The following is a 21,809-nucleotide window of genomic DNA, read 5'->3' on the forward strand; positions in this document are numbered from 1 at the left end:
CGCAGGCCGATGCTCTATCCACTGAGCCAAACTGGTTCCGGCTCCTTACACACTGTTGTTGGGAATGTAAAATGGTGCAGCTACTTTGGGAAACAGTTAGGCAGTTGTATAAACAGTTAAATATAACCCAGGAATCCCATTCCCAGGTTTCCACCCAACCAAAGTAAAAACATATGTCCACACTGAAACTTGCTCATGGAAGTCCATAGCAGGATTATTCGCAATAGCCCCAAATTTAAAACAACTTAAATGTTCATCAAATGGTGAATGGAAAAACAAAATGTGATTTATCTATTCAGGTGGGAGTAGAGGGAGTGGGAGGTGGGGAGGGAATGTCTGACCCTTTTATCGCCTTCAAAATCACTTGATCTGGCCCCACCAAGGCATTCGGGGTGAGTTAATTAAATGTTTGACCAAATATAGCAGGCTAATAATTTCATATGGCTACATATAATGTTATAAAAATCAAAAAGGTTCCCCACCCCTGCTCTAGAGGAACAGCCTCGCTGACCTGCTATTTTGAGCCAGAACTCCCCCGTGTGGCGGGCTACTTTTCCGCGCTTGAATATTAAGTGAAAGCGTTTGAATAAACTTAAATGTACTTTATCTTGTCACAGCTTATATTCTTATTACCCGCAGTCCAATGATTTATGTAACAAAGCCTCCTCAAAAACCCAAAAGGAGAGTTTGGAAGGCTTCTATGTTGGATAACCAGAACCCCACCATGCATACCCAAATTCCACGGGGATAAATGCTCCTTTGAAACCCTACCCTGTGTATCTTTCACCTGGCCACTGGATCATAAATCCTTTGTTATAAAGTGATAATCTAGTGAATAAAGGTTCCTGAGTTTATGAGCCATTCTAGCAAGGTAATTAAATCCAAGGAGGGGGTCATTGGAACCTCTGTGTCATAGCCAGTCAGTCAGAACAGGTAACGACCTAGGCCAGAGGTCAGCAAACTGGGGCTCGCGAGCCACATGGGGCTCTTTGGCCCCTGGAGTGTGGCGCTTCCACAAAATACCATGGCCTGGGAGAGTCTATTTTGAAAAAGTGGCATTAGAAGAAGTTTTAAAAATTTGGCTCTCAAGAGAAATTTCAATCGTTGTACTGTTGATATTTGACTCTGTTGACTAATGAGTTTGCCGACCACTGACCTAGGCTTGTCATTGGCATTTGAAGGGCAGTCTTTGTATTATAGGTCTGAGCCCTTAACCTGTGTAATCTGATGCTATCTGGGTAGTGTCAGATTGAGTTGAATTAAAGGATATCCAGGTGGTGCCCTATAAAATTGCTTGGTGGTGTGGGGAAAACCCTCATCAGAATTGAGTAACAGAACCTCTTGCATAGTGTTTCCTTATAATTCTTTTGATTTCTTTAAGATTGGTAGTAATGGCCACTCTCTTTCCATTAATACCATGCCAAACTGTCTCCCGAACTGGCTGTCACTGCAGCAACAGTAGGAGGGAAGTCTATTTGGGGATATATAGTTGGGATCAGGCATATCTTAAGGGAAAATAAACAGATAAATACAAGGAAAAGCTTGGAAGCAGGCATTTAGGGAAATTGAAGGTTTGATATTGCAACATCATAGGATCCAATGTAGAAGGAAGCAGGAAATTGGTTGAGACGGATGCTGGATGGGAGATGAATGAAACAGAGTGGGTAACCAAGGGTTTATTATCCTGATTAAGGGGGCCAATCAGGTCTCAGCCCTTGTTTCCTTAATTACAGTCTACATCCTTATGCATATCTTAATATTCTAATTTCACTAAGTATATTAGTTTTCAGTAGCTAACGTAACAAACTTAGTGACTTAAAACAACAGATATGCGTTCTCAGTTCTGGAGTTCAGAACCCAAAGCAAGCATGTTAGAAGGGCCACACTCTCTGGAGGCTCTGAAAGAGCATCTGTCCTTTGCCTCTTCCGGCTTATGGTGGCTGCTGGCATTCCTGGACTTGTGGCTGTGTCGCCCCAATCTGCCTGTCACAATGCTTCCACCTCTGTCTCAAATCCCTCATTGCCTTTCTCTCATAAAAGATACTTATCACTGAAACCGGTTTGGCTCAGTGGTTAGAGCGTCAGCCTGCAGACTGAAAGGTCCCAGGTTCAATTCTGGTCAAGGGCATGTACATTGGTTGCGGGCACATCCCCGGTGGGGGGTGTGCAAGAGGCAGTTGGTTAATGTTTCTCTCTCATCGATGTTTCTAGCTCTCTATCCCTCTCCCTTTCTCTCTGTAAAAAATCAATAAAATATATATTTTTAAAAAAGATACTGATCATTGGATTTAGACACCCACCTCCCCAGATAATTGAGGATGATCATTTCTGGATCCTTAACTTAATTATACCTACAAAGATCATTTTCCAAATGACAGTCACAGGTTCCAGGAATCACAACATACATGGACAAACCATTTGGGGAATCACTATTCAAGCCAATCAATACTAGGAGATTTTAAATAGCTACAATGGGAGGGGGGTAATTTTTTTCATTTGGATAAAAAGTAATATTGAAGAAGGAAACATAGCATGACATTACATACAGCAGAAAATCAAAAATCAAAGCCTTTAAAAACACCTGTATTTCATGTATAGGATTGAGAAAAGAACTCTTTGATAATAAATGTATTCCAAGTAAACACAGACTTCATAAATCTATAAGTATTTAATTGCAAATATTAATACCCTATGTTACTCTTCTACATAAAGGAGAAATCCAAATTCTATTCTTTAGGAAGAAACAAACAATACCTTGAAATTATTGCCAAATCTTCCTTTTTTGTGAGACCTATGTTACATGGATTAATTACAAAAGAGTATATCAGACTCCATTGAATTTAAGCAAAAGACACAGCTAAAATTTCCCGCCGAGAGGGTAATATTTGATACTTGTGAGTGTGAATACATGTTAATTAAATATTAGGCACAAGAAAAATTCCAAAACTATCTGAAGTACGAATTTAAAAATGGCATAAATATGCCGACTAGTATGGCTCAGTGGATAGAGCATCGGCCCACAGACTGAAAGGTCCCAGGTTCGATTCCAGTCAAGGGCACATACCTCAGTTGTAGGCTCAATCCCTGGCCCTGGTGGAGGCAACTAATTGATGTGTCCCTCTCGCATAGATGTTTCTGTCTCTTCCCCCTCATTTCTACTCTCTAAAAATCAATGGAAAAGTAGCCTCGGTGAGGATTAACTGACAAACAAACAAAAAATGGCATAAATACCAAATAGTCAGTTAACATAAACTTTGCTATTGGGTATGTTCCAGGCTTCCTTTTCTATTCCAGTGAGATATGCTTTTTTTTTGTCCAAGATCTTCCACTGTGGGGCTCCAAGACAGTAAATTATTTAACACCATTAAGGACTTAGTCATGGAAAGGATTTTAGAAGAAAAAAAAAATTTTCTTTCTGCTTTACTAAAGATTATGGTTGTTTTTCTGCTGCTTGCTTCCTTGAACTACGTACCAACTTCCTGGTGTAAGAAAAATTATGGGCAAGAACACGCATTCTGTGTTGGCTTTCCCACAGTGTAGTGGCTGATTAATAAAGAAGCCACTCGCTTGCCTGGCTGGTGTGGCTCAGTGGTTGAGTGTTGACCTATGAACCAGGAGGTCAAGGGTTAATTCCCAGTCAGGGAACAGGCCCAGGTTTCAGACTCCACCCCAGTGGGGACATGCAGAAGGCAGCTGACCAATGATTCTCTCTCATCATTGATGTTTCTATCTCTCTCTCTCCCTTCCTCTCTGAAATCAATAAAATTATTTAAAAAAAAAAAAAAAAAAAAAAGCCACCCACTCAACCTTTTTGTCATTTGGTCTCATCTAAGTAAACAAAAAGGATCAAGGTTACAAAGGACTCATGACCAAGGTACACCTTTTACAAATATCTTTTGACTGGCCGTGAAAAGCTTGATTTCTTCATCAAGCCCCCAAATTGAGTCTTTAATGGATTAAGAATCCCTTCCCACCTATTAGAAGCCTGTAAGGAATAAATGCTTCAAAGATCAGTTCCGAGTAGTACACAGATTCCTCAGGAGAGTGGACCGAACAAGAGGACAAGGACCAAATAAGAGGAAAATGTAGAATACAAGAAAAAGTTTAAAGGAAATCCAACAAAATATACAGTTCACTAACATAATAGTCATGGATATACATCCCTTATTCATCCTACTTTTGACTGGCTCCTTTTATTATTTAGAAATTAAGTTATTTTCAATCTTTTGCTTTCTTTTTCCACACTGTCTCTAATATCCTGGAGTTTTCTGGAGTTCTGGGCCAGGAACACCAAGCTGTCCCTAAAATCACTAGTCCCATGATTTCTGCCAACATTTTCAAGCTCATCAAACAAAGCCAATGTCTGTTTAAGTTTGGCCTGAACAATTTTTTGCTCTTCTAATTCTGCAAGAAGGGCCTGCTTAGTGCATAATTCAGTCTTGTACTGCTCCTGCAACTGTTCGATTTCTTTTTGGAGAAGCTGGAATTCTTCCTCACTGTAAGAATGCATCTCCTGAGATTTATCTTCCGGAAGCAAGATGTTTGGGGGAATACGCAAAATCCACTGTAGAAACAGCTGCTCCATTTTGACAAAAAGCTTATCAAAACGTCCTTTCATGAAGCAAAGAAACTTCTCTGTGCACTTCCGAACCTGGACTGGGCTAATCTCACAGTTTGGGGTGCCCTCCAGCTTCTTCAGAATAACCTGTTCAACAGCCTGCATCACTTCAAACAGGTAGTCTTGAAATGCAATGTAGATCCTGAGCATGCAAGTTTGTGGTGTGAAGCCAAAGAACTGGGCCTCATAGGCCATTGGATCGACAGACATCCCGACTTACTTTGCTGTTAATTTTGATTGTGAAAAATCTGCAAATGTAAAAGAAATGCCATTGGATTAAATCATCTGAAGAAAGTAATAGAACACATTATAAATAGAAAAGTTTGTGTTCCTTGATACTCTCAATGCCAATTCCAGCCTCACTCAACCACAATAGGATGCCAACCCTTGCCTCTCTGAGGCTGTTTCCATCCATCCTCCCTTAGACCCTCGTTTTCCTTACCTTTCATTTATTGAGGACTCTGGCCTGTGGTTCAATTTTCTGAAGTCTGTTCTCGTCCTAGACAACATTCAAATTTAGACAAATAACCTAACCAGCCCTAGAGACACAGTTTCATGAGATTCAATAGCTTCACTTTTTCAGTCACCTGGCTCTTGATATTTGCAACTTCTCTCCCCAATGCCCTGTTTTTTGACAACTTCTTATGCTATTTTTCCAACTCTCATTCACGTAGCATGACTTTACTATTCTAGGAAACCAGTATATTTTCATTGTTCTAATTTAGGTTCTAATTTCATTGTTCTAAGTTTAGGGCTTGAACTGCCCTAAAGGTGGTCAACTCCTCAATGGGAAGCATCATCAAGCAGAACCTAAGATTCTCTGAAACCCTTGCCTCAGCTGTTTCTACCAATCCTGTACTGTCATTTCACGAACTCCATCCAGTCCTAACCAAGCCCCCAAATGGAAAGGTCCATCTTAAGCCAAACTTGCAATTCTCAAAAAAATTCCGATCTTGCCTTTCTTCCCTAGGAGACACTGCCAAAGCTCTTTCAAGGCCCATTGTTCTTCCTTACCAGGGCAAGCAGTACATGAAACATTCTTTTATCAACAGGTTGTGAGGGTGACAGGAGCAGGCAAAAATGTTTTTGGTGCATTTCTCTGATTACCAGTAAATTGGGTACTACTTCATACACGTTAGCATTTTTGGGTTCTCCTCCTGTGAATAACCACTCATATCCTTTGTAAAAACCACTCTCTTCACCCTTCAATGTGGTTCCTTCTTACCTGCTACCAGATTTGATGGCCATTCCCTATTCCTAAACTCTGGGCGCTTCCTTATTAGTTTGTCAGGATCTGACTACTCTTCCCAACCAAACCGAACTATTCCCCCCACCCCCCACCCCTACCCCCGTGGTGTCTTTCCTTCAAGGTAAGATCCGCGGCCAAATCTCCTTCAAGGGTCAGTTTAAATACACTTCCTTGGGGGCGCACCCCCTCCTCTGAACTCGATCAGGGCCTTTCTTCAGGCACCGACCGAGTTCTACTAGTACTTTAGGGTGTTACCACGGGCCTGTCTCCTCTCCTCCGCTAGCTCTAGAGTTCCTCAGGGCAGGACGAAGACGGCTTAATCAATATTTGCAGAGTAAACACACCAGGTGCCCAGGATACCTCAAGGACCTGAGTTGACAGAGAGTTGCAGAAACAGCCTGGCAGGAACGCCTTTCGGCCTGAGGACCAGCTCCCGTCGGGCCCCGCGACCCCGCTGCATGCCGGGACCTTCAGCTCTGAGGCCCCGCGGGGATGCCTCATCCAGGTCCACTCCTTCCCTCGCCTCCTGTGAGAAAAGGCAGCCCCGCGGCACTTACCGAAGCGACCATGAGGGTGGCGATTCCGATCGAACTGTGGTTTGCCCGCCACCGCCTTTCAAGCACCTCTCGCTACCAGAGATCGGCAGGGCGGTGGCTCCCCCAAAACACCGAATGATGCCCGCCCCAGCGAACTGGAGCGAAGGCGGGCTGCTGTCGCGCTCCTGATTGGCTGGCTGTTCGGTCGGTGACTGAAAGGGGCGGGGCGGGCAAGCTAGCTGTGGCCCGCGGGGATTGGCGGAAGGAAGCCGTTCGGACTCTCCCCCTCAGCGACGTGGGCGGGTGAGGAAGCCAGGCCGTGTCGCCGCCGGTACCGCAACTCCTGATTGGTGAATGGCTTTCCTCAGGGCTCCTGCGATTGGTGGTTGGCAGGTTGCACGGCGCCGATTGGATGGCAGCGGGCAGGGCCACGGAGGCCTCTGGCCCCGCCCCGTCGCCGGGCTGACTGGCGGAAGGGGAAGTGGGGCGGGCGCGGGCGGCGGTGGGGAAGATGGCGTACCAGAGCCTCCGGCTGGAGTACCTGCAGATCCCACCGGTCAGCCGCGCCTACACCACCGCCTGCGTCCTCACCACCGCCGCCGTGGTGAGCAGATGCAGCGCCGGCTTCTCCTTATGCGGGCTGGATGTAATCGGGTCCTGGGGAAAACGGGTTTGGGCCTCCGGGAAGCCCAGGTGGTTTGGTCTCAGGGTGGGTGGAGGTGGACAGGGTTCAACTCTGGGGTTGGGAATTGCTTTCAGACTGCCAGGGACCGGGAAGGGAGTGCTATTGCAGGAGGGTTGGGGGGGATCAGGACTGCAGGTCAGTTTCTGAGAAATGAAGGCCGGACCTGTAGCAAGTCAGGGCGGCAGGAGCCGCCCACCCAGAAAACGTGTCTGAGAACCCTGGCGCTGGCCAAGTGGCACCAATGGCCAAGTGGTACCGTGGTGACTAGTGGGGGAAAGTCCGCCTGTGAAGAAACTTAGAAACTGAGGATAGAAAGCTGGAAGTTGTCCAGAGGCAAGAGTCTTAAACAGAGTGTGAATACAGAGGTTGGCTGGAAGCAGGATCTTGAGTGTATGTATGTATATATATATATATATATATATATATATATATATATATATATATATATATATAATTCATTTCAAAGAGGAAGGGAAAGGGAGAGAGAAACATCAATGATGAGAGAATCGTTGAGCAGCTGCCTCCCGTATGCCCCACACTGGGGATCAAGCCGGAAACCCGGGCATGTGCCCTGACTGGGAATCTACAATAACTGTGACCTCCTGGTTCGTAGGTCATCACTCAACCACTGAGCTTCCTGGGCCTGGCGAGTCTCATTTCCTTTGAGTGAGATGTGTTGCTTCACCCAACTGTGATTCGGAGAAGCTGCTCATTACTTGTGCCATATCTAAGATATACAACTCTACCTGCATCCCATGCCTTCGGGCCAGCCTCAATTATTGCAATATAGAACAAACTTTTATTCTGTGTTGGGTATTGAGGATACAAAGAATTGCATCAGTTCTAGAGAATTGTGTACCAGCCTCTCCCGTTAGCTTTAAAGGATTCAGTCTAAGTGACTGAGCATTGGGAATTGCTAGCCCTACTTAACCCTTCATTGTAGATGATGAAGTTTTACTTCTTGGTTTAATTTGCTTAAGTAGCTCTTTCTCTATTTCAGCAGTTGGAATTGATCACACCTTTTCAGCTGTACTTCAATCCTGAATTAATCTTTAAACACTTCCAAGTAAGTGGTCCGTCACAATCATGATGTTTCAGTTTTTTAAACTTGTTTTTCTTTCTTTTTAATAGCAAAGCCTATTATATACTACCTCAGAAAATAATTCAGAGAAATCAGTGGGGATATGAGTATAAGTCTTATTTGTGGGAGGTATAAAACAGTGATTCTGCAGCCTAATAGGGAATGTTTAAGAGATTCTCAAGCTCCTCATCATGTACTTAGTCTGAATAACCAAGGTTAGGAATTAAGAATCTGTGTGGATTTTTTAAAGTTCCTGCATGGTTTTGCTTTGATGTGCTCAGTTCCTATATTTAGGAATCACTAGTTCAGAGTTAATATTGTATTTGAGAGACTTGACTAAGTAACTGCCCAGGGTAGAATCTCACAAGATGCCCTTATTTTGTGCATTTGCCGCCTGGCACACCCACCATCTTGATGTTATCACCATTGTCCAGTTCAGGAACTCAGCTCTATCAGTGCATTTTATTATTCATTATTTTATTTTCACTTTGTAAGAGAAAGTTTATTTAGAAAGTTACAAGCTTTGGCCAGGTAGCTCAGTTGGTTAGAGCGTCGTCTGGATACACCAAGGTTGCAGGTTTGATCTCTGATCAGGATACATACTAATACAAGAAGAACCAATGAATGCATAAATAAGTAGAACAACAAGTCTATGTCTGTCTGTCTGTCTCTATCTCTCTCTCTCTCTCTCTCTCTCTCTCTCTCTCTCTCTCTCTCTCTTTCTTTCTTTAAAAGTTAATAAATAGCCCTGGCCAGGTGGCACAGTTGGTTGAAGTATCATCTCGTACATCAAAAGGTTGAAGGTTTGAATCCCGTTCAGTGCACATACCTACGGTAGGTAGGGATTCAATTAATGGTCAGGTGGTATACAGGAGGCAACCAGTCAATGTTTCTCTCTCACATTGATGTTTCTCTCTCTCTCTCTCCCTTTCTCCTTCTCTTTCTTCCCCTCCCTCTCTCCTTCTCCCTAAACATATCCTTGGGTGAGGATTAAAATAAATAAGTAAATAAATAAATGTTAAAAATCAATAAAGGTTAAAAAAAATAAGGAAGTTACAGAGGTAGTAGAAGTGAGCCAGCTGGACTGCGTAGGCTCAGGAAACAAGTTACAGAAGCAAAAGAAGGACCCTTGGAGCTTCGGAGAGGGAAGGGCCAGGTAACAGGTGCCTGGGGGAGAAATGGGGGAAGGGAAAGATGTGGGCATGCCCTCAGGAAGGAAAGACCTTCAACTTTATTAGTGCTTTTATTTATTTTTTATTTTTTTTGAACTTTTATAAGAGTTTATTTAAGCCAAACTGACAAAATATGCTACTGTGGGGGTGGGGAGCAAGATCTCAAATGCTCCTTCCTCTATTAGTGCATTTAAAGTGATCCATCTTCCAGGGATCTGATCATACTGACAAAACTCAAAAGATTGACATCTTAAACGACATGCCAGTTTGTTAGATTGCAGTGGCAGGTAGTCCTTTCCAGTAATTACAGTGCTGAAGGAGAGATGTCTTTTCCTGCTGCAGGATGTTCATACAGGCTATAGGCTATAGCTGGAATAGCCAAAAACCAGTCATTCTGCCTATACACGCTAGTCACTCTGTTTCAAGTGTGTTTCATTCACTTTATACCCACTGAGCTCCAGCTTGCCTTTCAAGAGAAGCTTTTGTGTGACCATCTCTTTTGTGTCCCTAGGGTATTTGTAAATGTTTCCTCTCTTATCTCAGACTTGCACTTGTTTATGTGTTTGTTTCCTGGCTAGATGGAGGGCTCTAAAGTCTAGTACTGCAGGACTGAATTGTTTCAACTTTATTAGTAACCAGTTCTTAGGAGTTTAATAATACTTAAAGCAGCCCTGTGGACTCTTGTCATGTCTTCTTCATGAAGAAGTGCTGTAGCTCCACCCAAGTATTTCTTCAAGTTAATTGCTTGGCTTTGCCTGGAGTTAAACTCTTGTTACTGTGAATCTGCATTAGGAGTTAGAAGTTCTAGGTTTGCGTTCAAAATCTCCCTTTACAATTTATGTGTTCTTGGTTTATTTATGAAATAGGGATGGTATTCTTGGTTTTATTTATGAAATAGGGATGGTGAACACAGGATTAAGATCACATGAGCTGCTAGAATATGTTAAACTACTTTAAAATGTTAAGTGCTCTACCCTTGTGAGAAGTTGTTTTGATCGTGAGCTCCATGGGTAGGGTAGGGGAGAGTAATTTCCAACAAGAACATGGGTGTCCTTATATCTACCAAGTAGACTCTAGTTATTAGAGCATTAGGTCTTTACTTGTAGGAAGTTGGCTTTTTTTTTTTTTTTTTTTTTTTTTTTTTAATGCATTCATTGGTTGCTTCTTGTATGTGTCCTGACTACATATCGAACCCGAAATTTTGGCGTATTGGGACGATGCTCTAATCACCTGAGCTACCCGGCCAGGGTGGGAGTTAGCTATTAGTTCAGACTAGAATTTGAGTATTTTCTTTACAATTACTCTGGATGTTTTGGGCTACTTAATATAGAAACATTTTTTAGCAATTTCTATTAGATCCCTAGAGTTTTTCTCTGGTGTCTCAAGACTATTCATTAAATTGTGATACTACATATATGAAAGCACTGTTTTCTGTTATGCAAATTAACCTAGTCTTTCCATCAAACTTTTTCTATAATTTGCCTAACCATGGGATGTGGGCTTTTTTTTTTTTTTTTTTTTTTTTTCAAATTATAAGAGAAAGTTTATTTAGAAAGTTACAGAGGTAGTAGAAGTGAGCCAGCTGGGCTGTGTAGGTTCAGGAAACAAGTTACAGAAGCAAAAGAAAAGGACCGTTGGAGCTTAGGAGAGAGAGACAAAGGTACCAGGTGCCTGGGGGAAGAAGAGGGAGCCAGAAAGGCTCAGGAGCAGGTGTGCTCCCCAGAGGGAGGTGCGCAGGTGTGGGCTTTTTGTGTTGTTTTGTCCTTTAAAGACAATCACAATTTCAAGATTTCTGTCCTATTATCGTTACAGATTTCAGGAGTTGAGTGACATCATTCAGACTTTCAAAATCCAGTGTCAGATTTTGTGCCCCACTTTTTGGTTCAGAACATCGTGTCACCTAGCCATGGCCTTTCAACCATCATAGTCAGAGGATATCTCTTTTGTCTTAATATGGAAGCGTTTCTTGGTGTATTTTACTTAATCTACCTCTCTCTTGATTTTTTTTCTTTTAACAGATATGGAGGCTAATCACCAATTTTTTATTTTTTGGGCCTGTTGGATTCAATTTTTTATTTAACATGATATTTCTGTATCCTTTATTAAGTGGGATTAACATAAAAACTTTAGGTTCACTTATCCTGTTATTTTTGTTACCATTTTATTTCTTTTAATATACTTTTATTCGTTTAAGAGAGGAAGGGAGAGGGAGAGAAATAGAAACATCAGTGATAAGAGAGAATCATTGATTGGCTGCCTCCTGCACACCCCCTCCTGGGGATCAAACCTGCAACCTGGACAAATGCCATTGACACCGAATCAAACCCGGGACTCTTCAGTTCACAGGCCGATGTTCTATCCGCTGAGCCAAACCAGCTAGGGCTTTGTTAACATTTTAGCTGTAACTTCTAGGTACTGGCTCAATGGTGCAGAGTAGTTGGTCAGATAGTAATGTTTTGAAGGTGTTTGTAGGTCACTGCTGGGTCAAAAGGGAGGTATCTATAATAATAAAAGCGTAATATGCTAATTCCTTCCCCCTGCCAGGGAAGCCCGGGTCCCAGGTGCCTGCCAACAGCCGGAGGGAAGCTCGGGCCCGGGTGCTGGAGGGAAGACAGTGCCAGCAGCCGGGGGGAGGAAGGCCTGCTCTGGCACAAATTTCGTGCATCGGGTTTCTAGTTTAACCATACATTTCTGCCTCTAAGTCACTTGCAAATATGATCAAGAGGGGAGGAGTGATTTGGTTGATGCATGTTTACAAAGTAACATCAGCAGTTACCAAGTAGTAAAACACAAGCTGAATATAGGGATAATTGACAGAGCTTTGATACAGGTCTGGGAGTGGGCTCCTGAAGAATGGCAACTTGAGATCGTGTATCGTAGTTGCTGGTTCTACTGGCTGAAAGACAGAGCCATAATATCTGCCAGGCTTGCCGTGTTCCGGTTTATTGAGACACCGGAAGAGTTGTGCTCTGGTCGTATGGTCATTGGGACCACTGAGCAGATCTTCCTCCTCTACCCTGACCCTCTGGAAAAAGGGCAGTTACAGCTCACCTCACCCTGCAGTACACTGAGAGTCATGTAGGGGGTGACAGGATTCCTGCCCTAGGATGGATTCCTGTGTCTCCTATATTCTAGTAAGTTTCTGATAATTAAATTTTTTCATCAAAATGCAACTTCAGCCCTGACAGGTTTGATTCAGTGGACAGAGCGTCGGCCTGCGAACTGAAGGGTCCCAGGTTCGATTCCAATCAAGGGCATGTACCTTGGTTGCCCACACATCCCCAGTAGGGAGTTTGCAGGAGACAGCTGATCGATGTTTTTTTCTCATCGATGTTTCTAACTCCCTCTCCCTTCCTATCTGTAAAAAAAAAATCAATAAAATATATAGTATATATTTTTTAATGCAACTTTATTGACTGAGGTATAGAAGTACTCTACCAGCCTGAAGAAGTAGATTACCACTCAAGGCTTCTTGATGGGGATTTCTTCCAAGTGAAGTGTACAAAAGCAAGGGTGATGCAGACTCTGGTGTGGCTGGACATGGAAAAGAAGATATGAATTTGAAAAGGCTTAATAAGTGACTAGGAGCATGTTTATCCAGCATCTGGCTGGATTCCCCAATTAGGAATGGTTTTTATAAAATACAAAGTTGCAAAAAATGTAGAGAAGTAACCATACTACCACTTAGAAACATTCTTACAGGAAAAAAAGGCTTGACTTATAAATAATGTGGAGTCCAGGTATTCTATGTGATACATTAAATTTTACTTTGTTCATGTTTGTGTGCTTAACATTTTCTTAACCTGAAACTTAAGATACCGTTACTGTCGAATGCTAGAAGAAGGCTCTTTCCGAGGTCGGACAGCAGACTTTGTATTTATGTTCCTTTTTGGTGGATTTTTAATGACTGTATCCTTCAACAAATAGAACAAACGTAGGAAAATGTACCAACCTCTCTCTTCCTAGAGTTTTTTATCCGTCTCCCACAATTCACTAGATATTTTGAACAGAGACCTCCAGATTCTAGCTTTAGGGGACTACTATTTATTTTACAGCACACTTTATGTGCCAGTCTCTAAGCCTGGAGGTTAGACAGGATGCTTTTCTACTATGAGCACATCAGAGGAACTTCTAACCAAGGTGGGTTACTGTCTGTTAGTGGATAAATGGATAAAGAAGATGTGATATGTATATGTATATGTACATGTATATATCTATTCAAAAAAATGTATACATACACTTTAACAGCATTTTCAGTTTTGAAAGTAAAATGTATTTTAATAAAGCTGCCTTTATAATTATTCAAAATGTGTTTACACATTTTTGGGGATATCCTATATGTTCATAGTATGCTTCACTTTTAAATAAAGTTTGTAAGACATTTATTTGGTTACTAACAAAACTGGTTAATTATTTAAAAAAAAAAAAAAAAAAAAGAATTGTCAACCATATAACAGACTTGAATGTAGTCCATCTGACAAGATGGTTTTGCTGCAACTGGCTGTATTCACCTTCTGTAAAGGTGCTAATGGTGAGTGAACTTTAATTCAATTATTGACCAAATAATTAACACATTTTCCAAAAAGGCAAAAACTTCATGAAAGCAGAATAACACTTTGAAATAATTTGGCCTAAGCAGGTTTCTGCCTGATTGCTCTGGAGAATTATTTTCAGGCCTTTTTCTTCTAAAGATGTAAGTAACTCATGCTTAGCTTTCCTAATTCAGACTTTTGTTAGAACACCATTCTTAGTTCTTTTGCCCAGTCTTCCCTGTTATATTGTTAATGTTGATATTTTCCTTAATGCCATCTGTAGATTTTTGGTTTGTTTGTGAGCTTAGTTTTTTTGGGCCAGGCCTTTACGATAATGCTTGTCTACGTGTGGAGCCGAAGGAACCCTTATGTCCGCATGAACTTCTTCGGCCTTCTCAACTTCCAGGCCCCCTTTCTACCCTGGGTGCTCATGGGCTTTTCCTTGTTGTTGGGGAACTCAATCATTGTGGACCTCTTGGGTAAGAGTCTTATCACTACTTTTCTATTATGTTACTTATAAGCTTAGTTTGTCACTATTTTTTCATGTCTGTCCTTCATATAATAGCTATTGTGGGATTATTTGATAGTTACATTCTCAAAGATTATAATATTAGTTTTCTAATTCTTAACTATATTGATATTCCTAATTAAAAGGCATTTGTGTTGGTAGATTCACTTGCAATTAAAATTTTAATCCTCTCTCTCCTCCTTTATTTCTGGTTGCCTTTAGGTATTGCAGTCGGACACATATATTTTTTCTTGGAAGATGTATTTCCCAATCAGCCTGGTGGAATAAGAATTCTGAAAACGCCATCTATTTTGTGAGTACTTAACACTTGATTACGTGTTTTGTTGCCGGTAAACTGGGACAGGGCCCATGATCAATGTTCAGGTCGGTAAATATTTACAGATTGAGGGCCGTTGAGGAGCGTTTGTGTGGGAGGAGCAAACAGTGCCTGCTGGTGGCAGGAGGGAGGAGCCTGTGGGTTTATGAAAGCTGCTGAGTTTATACAGAGGTAAGAGCAGAATGGGGAAACCTTCTAGAGGAGAGGGGTTTTTTGTTTGGTTTTGTTTTTTAATATATTTTATTGATTTTGTACAGAGAAGAAGGGAGAGAGATAATTAGAAACATCGATGAGAGAGAGTCATCAATCAGCTGCCTCTTGCACACCCCCCACTGTGGATATGCCCGCAACCAAGGTACATGCCCTTGACTGGAATCGAACCCGGGACCTTTCAGTCCCCAAGCCGACGCTCTATCCATTGAGCCAAACCGGTTTCGGCTAGAGGAGAGTTTTTAATGGTGGAATTTCTGGCCTTCCAAACAGGTGGTAGTACCCCGGCCGGTGTGGCTCAGTTGGGTTCAGTTCCCAGGCAGGGTATGTGCCCAGGTGGCAGGCTCAATTCCCGGTAGGGAACATGCAGGAGACAGCTGATCAGTGTTTCTCACATTGATGTTCCTCTCAGCCTCTAAAAGTCAATAATAATTTTAAAATGTTTAAAATGATAAAACACAAACAGTGGTAGAGATAAGCAGTAGAGTGGAAATAACTTTGAGTGTAGTCCATTCCACCAACCAGCCATGTGATTTTAAGCAAGGCCCTTCGTTTTGTTTTTGTTTTTTTAATATATTTTATTGATTTTTTTTACAGAGAGGAGGAGAGAGGGATAGAGAGCTAGAAACGTCGATGAGAGAGAAACATTGACCAGCTGCCTCCAGCACACCCCCTACCATGGATGTGCCCGCAACCAATGTACATTCCCTTGACCGGAATCGAACCTGGGGCCTTTCAGTCCGCAGACCGACGCTCTACCACTGAGCCAAACTGGTTTCGGCGGCCCTTTGTTTTTGCACTTCATTTTTCCTGGAAATAGAGCTTTCATAAGACCTCTTTCTACTCCAGAATTTTGTGTCCTTGAGATATACTGTATTAAAGAGTTCACTGGAGGAATGAAATGTAAGTTTTTATATTATGAAATGTTGGTTATAGAATAGTTAAACAAATCAAAGAAAGCAAAATCTTCAATAATTCCACCTCTTAGATATAACATTGTTAACTTTTTATGAGTTCTTCAGTCTTTTATTGTCTGTGTACTTTTTAAAAAATATATATTGATATTTTATTGTTTTTTTTACAGAGAGGAAGAGAGAGGGATAGAGAGTTAGAAACATCGATGAGAGAGAAACATCCAACAGCTGCCTCCTGCACACCTCCTATTGGGGATGTGCCTGCAACCAAGGTACATGCCCTTAACCAGAATTGAACCCGGGACCCTTCTGTTCGTATGCCGACGCTCTATCCACTGAGCCAAATCGGTTAGGGCTGTCTGTGTACTTTTTAAGAATGCTTTTTATAATCTTTTTAAAGTAATGTGTCATAATTGTTCTTCCATCATAAACGTTCTACGAAATTGTGACAGCTACACAATATACCTGGTATTAATATAACATAATACATTTCCTGTTTTCTCTATAATTAACATGTATTGCTTTTGTATTAAAAATTAGTAAAGGAGCCTGGCCTGTGTGACTCAGTGGTTGAATGTAGACCTATGAACTGGGAGGTTACAGCACATGCTCAGGTTACAGGCTCAATCCCCAGTAGGGGACATGCAGAGGTAGCCAATCAATAATCCTTTCTCATCTTTGACTATATTTAAAAAATTTAGTAAAAAGAAAAAAATTTAATTTTTTAAAAATTAAATTAGTAAAGGAGCCCTGCCCTTCGTGTCTCAATGGTTGGAGCATCAGCCAGTGCGCCAAAGGGTCCAATTCCTGGTCAATGGCACATACCTGGGTTGCAGGTTCGATCCCTGGTAAGTTCTGGAGGCAGCCAATCTAAGTATCTCACATCGATGCCTCTCTCTCTCTCTCTCTCTCTCTCTCTCTCTCTCTCTCTCTTCCCCCTCTCTCCTTCCCGCCCCACTCTCTAGAAAATCAATGGAAAAATACCCTCTAGTGAGGATTAACAAAACAAAAAAACAAACTATTTTTTTTTTCTTTTAGTGAAGGAGGCCCTGGCCAATGTGGCTCAGTTGGTTGAGCATCATTCCATGCATAGAAAGGTTGCTGGTTTTATTCCTGGTCAGCGTACATATCCAGGTTTCGGGTTCAATCCTTGCCAGGATGCATATAGGAGGCAACCAATGTATTTCTCTCTCCATCTCCCTTCCTCTTTCTCTCTTAAAATTAGTAAAGGAGGTAAAAGCTAACATAAATATGAAATAATTGTGAATACCTTTAAAAATACATAAATTCATTGGGCAGATGTAATGCTAGTCCATTGGTTGCAACCTCATGGGATCTTTTCGACCTCGAGGCATTTAGGACCCTAGATGATTCTGGCACTAAGTTATATCGGTTTCTGTTTTTTAGGAAAGCTATTTTTGATACACCAGATGAGGATCCAAATTACAACCCACTACCTGAGGAGCGACCAGGAGGCTTCGCCTGGGGTGAGGGCCAGCGCCTCGGCGGGTAAAGCAGCAGTGCCAACGATGAGATCCAGCCGGGAAGGACTCAAGACACACCCATTGGGATTCTTTTATCCTTTGTGTGGCAAAAGTGTGGACACTTTTGACAGCTTGACAAATTTTAACTCCAGAAGCACTTTATGAAATGGTACACTGATTAATCCAGAAGACATTTCCAGCAGTTTGCCGGTGGTTCCTCACTGCACTGGCACTGTAAGTGTAATCTCTCGGAGCCAAAAACTGGAGAAACATACCCTGCCGCCTCTGTCGAACAAGTACACGCGTGCTTGAGTTCTGTGGTGAAAGGCAGAGCTCTTTCCTCCTCCTCTTTGATAGACGAGGCCATGGTGAAAATGGAAGTTTCAGAGAGGACAAAATAAAACGGAATTCCATCTCTCTCTCACTAATTAAAGCTTTTGTGTGTGATCTTTTACATGATGAGATTGTATTCCGGCTCTCCTGCATAGGTCTGAGCTCAGAGCAGTTCACATGCCTACTCTTCGTGTGTCTCCACAGCTGTCGACTGGATTTCATTTCAAGATTGGAAATATGCAGCTGATAATATGTGGCTGTATAATCCTCTCACTAATTCAGAATGGCAGCTCCAGTAGGAACATTTGTTTATGTTGTGCAGACAGTTTGTTCTCATCGGGGTTTTGCAAAACTTCAAGTTGTCAGATGATTTAGATTAGGGTGGTTCCTTTTTTTGTTTGTTTGTTTTTGTTTTTGTTTAAATCCTCACCTGAGGATATTTTCATTGATTAGAGAGAAAGGGGAACATGGATGGGAGAGAGAGACGTGCATCAGTTGCCTCCAGTATACACCCCTAAGGGGATTGAACCCTCAGCCTTTCAATGCATAGGATGATACTCCTAACCAACTGAGCCACACTGGCCAGGGCAGTTGGATGGTTCTTATAACAGCAAAAATTCAGATACTGGACAGTTCAGTTATAGGCAGAAACTTAATATAGCATCTTATTTATTCTGCATTTCTCCATTAAGAAATCCAGGGAAAGACTCCTCGCCACCTTTGTAAAGCCTCAGAAGGATCTTGAGACAGGGACATCAAGTTACAATGTTAACTTCGGAGCCAGATGAACAAGGTACCAGCTAGACAGGGATGTATTTCTCCTGGGCCTTTGGCTAGTTAACATTTGCTATTTGCTTCATGAAAAGCTAAGAAGCTTTTCAGCGCCAAGTACCTGGTTTATCTTCCAAACCAAGAAGAAATGAGGTTCCACAGAAATAGGAACTTCATGCCTAGGGTTCAGTAAATATCCAAAATACTCACTTCCCTGGGTCTCAGCAGGTTTGTATCACATGCCCAAATAAATCAGGGAACCCTGAGGACTAAAAGAGCATCCCAAGAAAAGAGATTATTTCAGAATAGTTTTAATAAACACGTAGACACAGGACCTTTTCCAAGTAGTTGCAGACTGGTTAAGTGGTAGCTTTCTAGAGTGAGATTTTCCTCAAAGATGACGTTTCAGATTAAATGTAAACATTATAAATGGGAATTTTCAGATTTTGAAGTGAATAGTATTTTAATGTCTAAATGGAATGTGCATAAGGAATGGAATTTAAATATTTTAATGCTGCTAGTCGGTAACTGAATATGATTGTTACAATTTTATAGAATGTAGATTATGGGACTGCTTTTTTTTCATGCGTGGTTTAAAAAAAAATATTTCAATGCCAATCTTGGAATGCAGAATCATTATGGGACTTTTAAGTTATGTCTTTATTCAAGAAAGCTTGAATTGGATTAGAAGGGGTTTTTTTTATTGTTTATTTTTTTAATGAGTTTCTCTAGTTTTATTCTCCCTTAGTTAACTTTCAGTTATCCAATCTATGGGATTCTTGTGGTAAATTTTTAATCCTGAAATCTATTCACTGAGTTTATTTAAGTAGAGAATGTCTGTACATATTAATGACTGGGTAAAACTGGAAACCAATTTTGAATCGATGACCTACACGCAGTCAGTTTTATGGGATTTTTATTTCTCTGTAGCAGGGGTCTTCAAACTACGGCCCGCGGGCCACATGCGGCCCGCAGAGGAGTCTGATCTGGCCCCCCAGGTTTTTTGGGCAGTGAGCGCAGCCGAGGTGTTACAGTAGGAATTAGTAGTTCATATAGTCCGGCCCTCCAGCTCTCTGAGGGACCGTGATCTGGCCCCCACTTTAAAAAGTTTGAGGACCCCTGCCTATAGTATGAGAATTCCCAGTGGCAGAATTCCGCTGTGGCAATGGTCACTTCAATCACTGGCCTCTTACCAGTCTGGCCAGTCCCACCACCACTATCCCTAGCCCTATGTTGTAAACAGGTTACCTACGCTTACCTGAACATAAGGAAAAGTCTTCACCTCTTCTCCGACTTGTCTCTCCGTCTCGATTCTTCCAGAACACCCTTTTTTTTTTATAATGCAAATCAACTGAAAAATGAGATTGAGGGTATGGAATTTTGTGACCAATTTATCTAACATAATTTAAAGGATTCTTGAATTCAACCATTAATACTGATAAGCACACCTGCCTAAGGCATAGTTTTTTTGTTGTAGAAATACAATATATGTTTGTGGTGTGTGTGTGTTTTAAATAGGCATACAAATTGCATCTCCCTAGGAGATAACATTTTAAACGTTTTATATACATTTTGGTGTGGGGTTTTGTTTTGTTTTTCTTACTATGGATTTACATTTCCCTCTTCCACTTGTTCTTTTTCTGAGAGAGAGATCCACTTGTTCTTTTTCTATATCACTCTTATATGCTCTAATATCTTTCATAACCTCTTGTGTAGTTCTAAGCAGAGAGCGCCCAAGTGTTGGATTCTGGTAATGAAGCCTCAGTCTGTCCCTGGTGTCTATGGGAATTAGGAAATATTGGAGCTATTGGCATGTTGCATAAAGGGCTTCTTAGAATTATCATCCATCCTTGATTGCCTGCATTTTTATGTTGCGGCTGTGTTTTCCTTTGACAGATGAGTGCCATCCGGGTTGTAGTCAAAAAATGCCATTGTTGCCGAAACCGGTTTGGCTCAGTGGTAGAGCGTCGGTCTGCAGACTGAAAGGTCCCGGGTTCAATTCCGGTCAGGGGCATGTACGTTGGTTGCGGGCACATCCCCGGTAGGGGGTGTGCAGGAGGCAGCTGGTTGATGTTTCTCATCGACGTTTCTAGCTCTCTATCTCTCTTGTTCCTCTCTGTAAAAAATCAATAAAATATATATATTTTTTAAATGCCATTGTTTCCAGTGTCCTATAGGATGTCCCCTAAGCTATTTGCATATTATATGAATTCGCATGAAAGCTGGTGAGCTTTTTATGGTCAAGTCATTTCACTGCTCATAAATCCACAGTGACTTCTTAGCCCCCATATCAAATGCATACCTCTTGCCTTTCTCTGAATCTTACTCCTACTTCGACCTAACAGTTTAGTTTGGTCAGTCCTTCAAGGCCTGACCCCTTCCCGACTCCTCAAGAAATTTTGTCTCTAAGTCCCATTTCATTGTCTTTCTTCTTTGAATCCCTGTAAGCTTCAAGTCTACGATAGACTCTTACACGAAATTATATATATTTGTTGTACTGTTTCTAGCTGGTACATGTTTTGTCGCCCTCATGAGAATGTAAGCTCCTTAAGGGCAGGGACCATGTCTTAAATTTTTGTATCCACCCCAGTGCCTGGCATAGTGCTTGGCACATGGGTGCTGAATAAATACTTTGTTTATTGATCAGCAGACTATTATCTGGTATTTTTAATTAAAGAGAGGTTAATGGCCCAGCCAATGTGGCTCAGTGGTTGAGCATTGACCTATGAATCAGCTGGTCACAGTTCATATGTCCAGATTGCGGTCCTGATTTTCAGTATGGGGCAGCTGATAGATGTTTCTCTCCCTTGACCTTCCTCTCTCTCATATAAATACATTTTACATTTCTCTTATTTTTAAATTGCCACCCAAGGTTATTTTTCCATTGATTTTTAGAGACAGTGGAAGGGAGGGGGAAAAGACAGAAATAGAAGCATTGATGGAGAGAGACCCATCTATTGGTTGCCTCCCACACAGCCTGATTAGGGACAGGGATCGAGCCTGCAACCAAGGTATGTGCCCTTTACCCAGATTGAGCCTGGAACCCTTCAGTCCATGGGCCAATGCTCTAATCACTGAGCGAAATGGCTAGGGTGATAAAAACATATTAAAAATAAAATGGACAGAGTTCACATGAAAATATTCATTTTTTTACTCTCCTTGAAAAGAATGGAGGTCTGGCAATATCCAGCCTGCATGGCAGCTGTTGCCCAGAGGTCGCTAGTGGCTGCTTCTAGAGTCAGGGAATGTCCTCTATGAAGAGTAAATCATGCATAATCATGTGGAGCACATGTCTCCTTCATTAGCTTACTCGGGAAAGCACACTGGGAAAAAGGACTGAGATCTTTTACATACTCAAGGTCCATAATTTGAGTTAACA

General features: G+C 41.8%; 2 protein-coding genes across 9 annotated transcripts; one reads left to right on the forward strand and one right to left on the reverse strand.

Annotated features, from left to right (window-relative positions):
* Positions 1-2,567: 2,567 nt before the first annotated feature.
* MIS12 (MIS12 kinetochore complex component) lies at positions 2,568-6,612 on the reverse strand. Of its 6 annotated transcripts, none has more exons than XR_014793095.1 (3): positions 6,425-6,612; positions 3,799-4,866; positions 2,568-3,742 (listed from the first exon to the last, which is right to left on the reverse strand). XR_014793095.1 is itself a non-coding variant. In XM_084863321.1 (3 exons), exon 3 carries the CDS (start codon positions 4,826-4,828, stop codon positions 4,208-4,210), a length of 621 nt encoding a protein of 206 aa, XP_084719447.1. In that variant the 5' UTR covers positions 4,829-4,866; positions 5,061-5,117; positions 6,425-6,588; the 3' UTR covers positions 2,568-4,207. The 6 variants fall into 6 exon arrangements, 5 of the variants coding, with proteins under 5 accessions (XP_084719447.1, XP_084719448.1, XP_084719446.1 ...); XM_084863321.1 differs by adding an exon at positions 5,061-5,117 and having other exon boundaries at positions 2,568-4,866; positions 6,425-6,588; XM_084863322.1 differs by lacking the exon at positions 6,425-6,612 and adding exons at positions 5,061-5,117; positions 6,228-6,395 and having other exon boundaries at positions 2,568-4,866.
* A 247-nt stretch (positions 6,613-6,859) lies between these two features.
* On the forward strand, positions 6,860-21,079 carry DERL2 (derlin 2). 3 transcript variants are annotated; one of them, XR_014793093.1, is made up of 8 exons: positions 6,860-7,007; positions 8,089-8,154; positions 11,360-11,433; positions 13,157-13,250; positions 14,157-14,352; positions 14,604-14,694; positions 17,250-19,662; positions 19,706-21,079. XR_014793093.1 is itself a non-coding variant. In XM_084863314.1 (7 exons), the coding sequence occupies exons 1-7, from the start codon at positions 6,915-6,917 to the stop codon at positions 17,353-17,355; spliced, it is 720 nt and encodes a 239-aa protein (XP_084719440.1). In that variant the 5' UTR covers positions 6,860-6,914; the 3' UTR covers positions 17,356-21,079. The 3 variants fall into 3 exon arrangements, 1 of the variants encoding a protein (XP_084719440.1); XR_014793094.1 differs by having other exon boundaries at positions 6,868-7,007; positions 8,092-8,154; XM_084863314.1 differs by having other exon boundaries at positions 17,250-21,079.
* Positions 21,080-21,809: the final 730 nt, after the last annotated feature.

This window comes from Pipistrellus hanaki, assembly GCF_964339955.1.
Source record: "Pipistrellus hanaki genome assembly, chromosome: 16".
Lineage (NCBI taxonomy): Eukaryota > Metazoa > Chordata > Mammalia > Chiroptera > Vespertilionidae > Pipistrellus > Pipistrellus hanaki.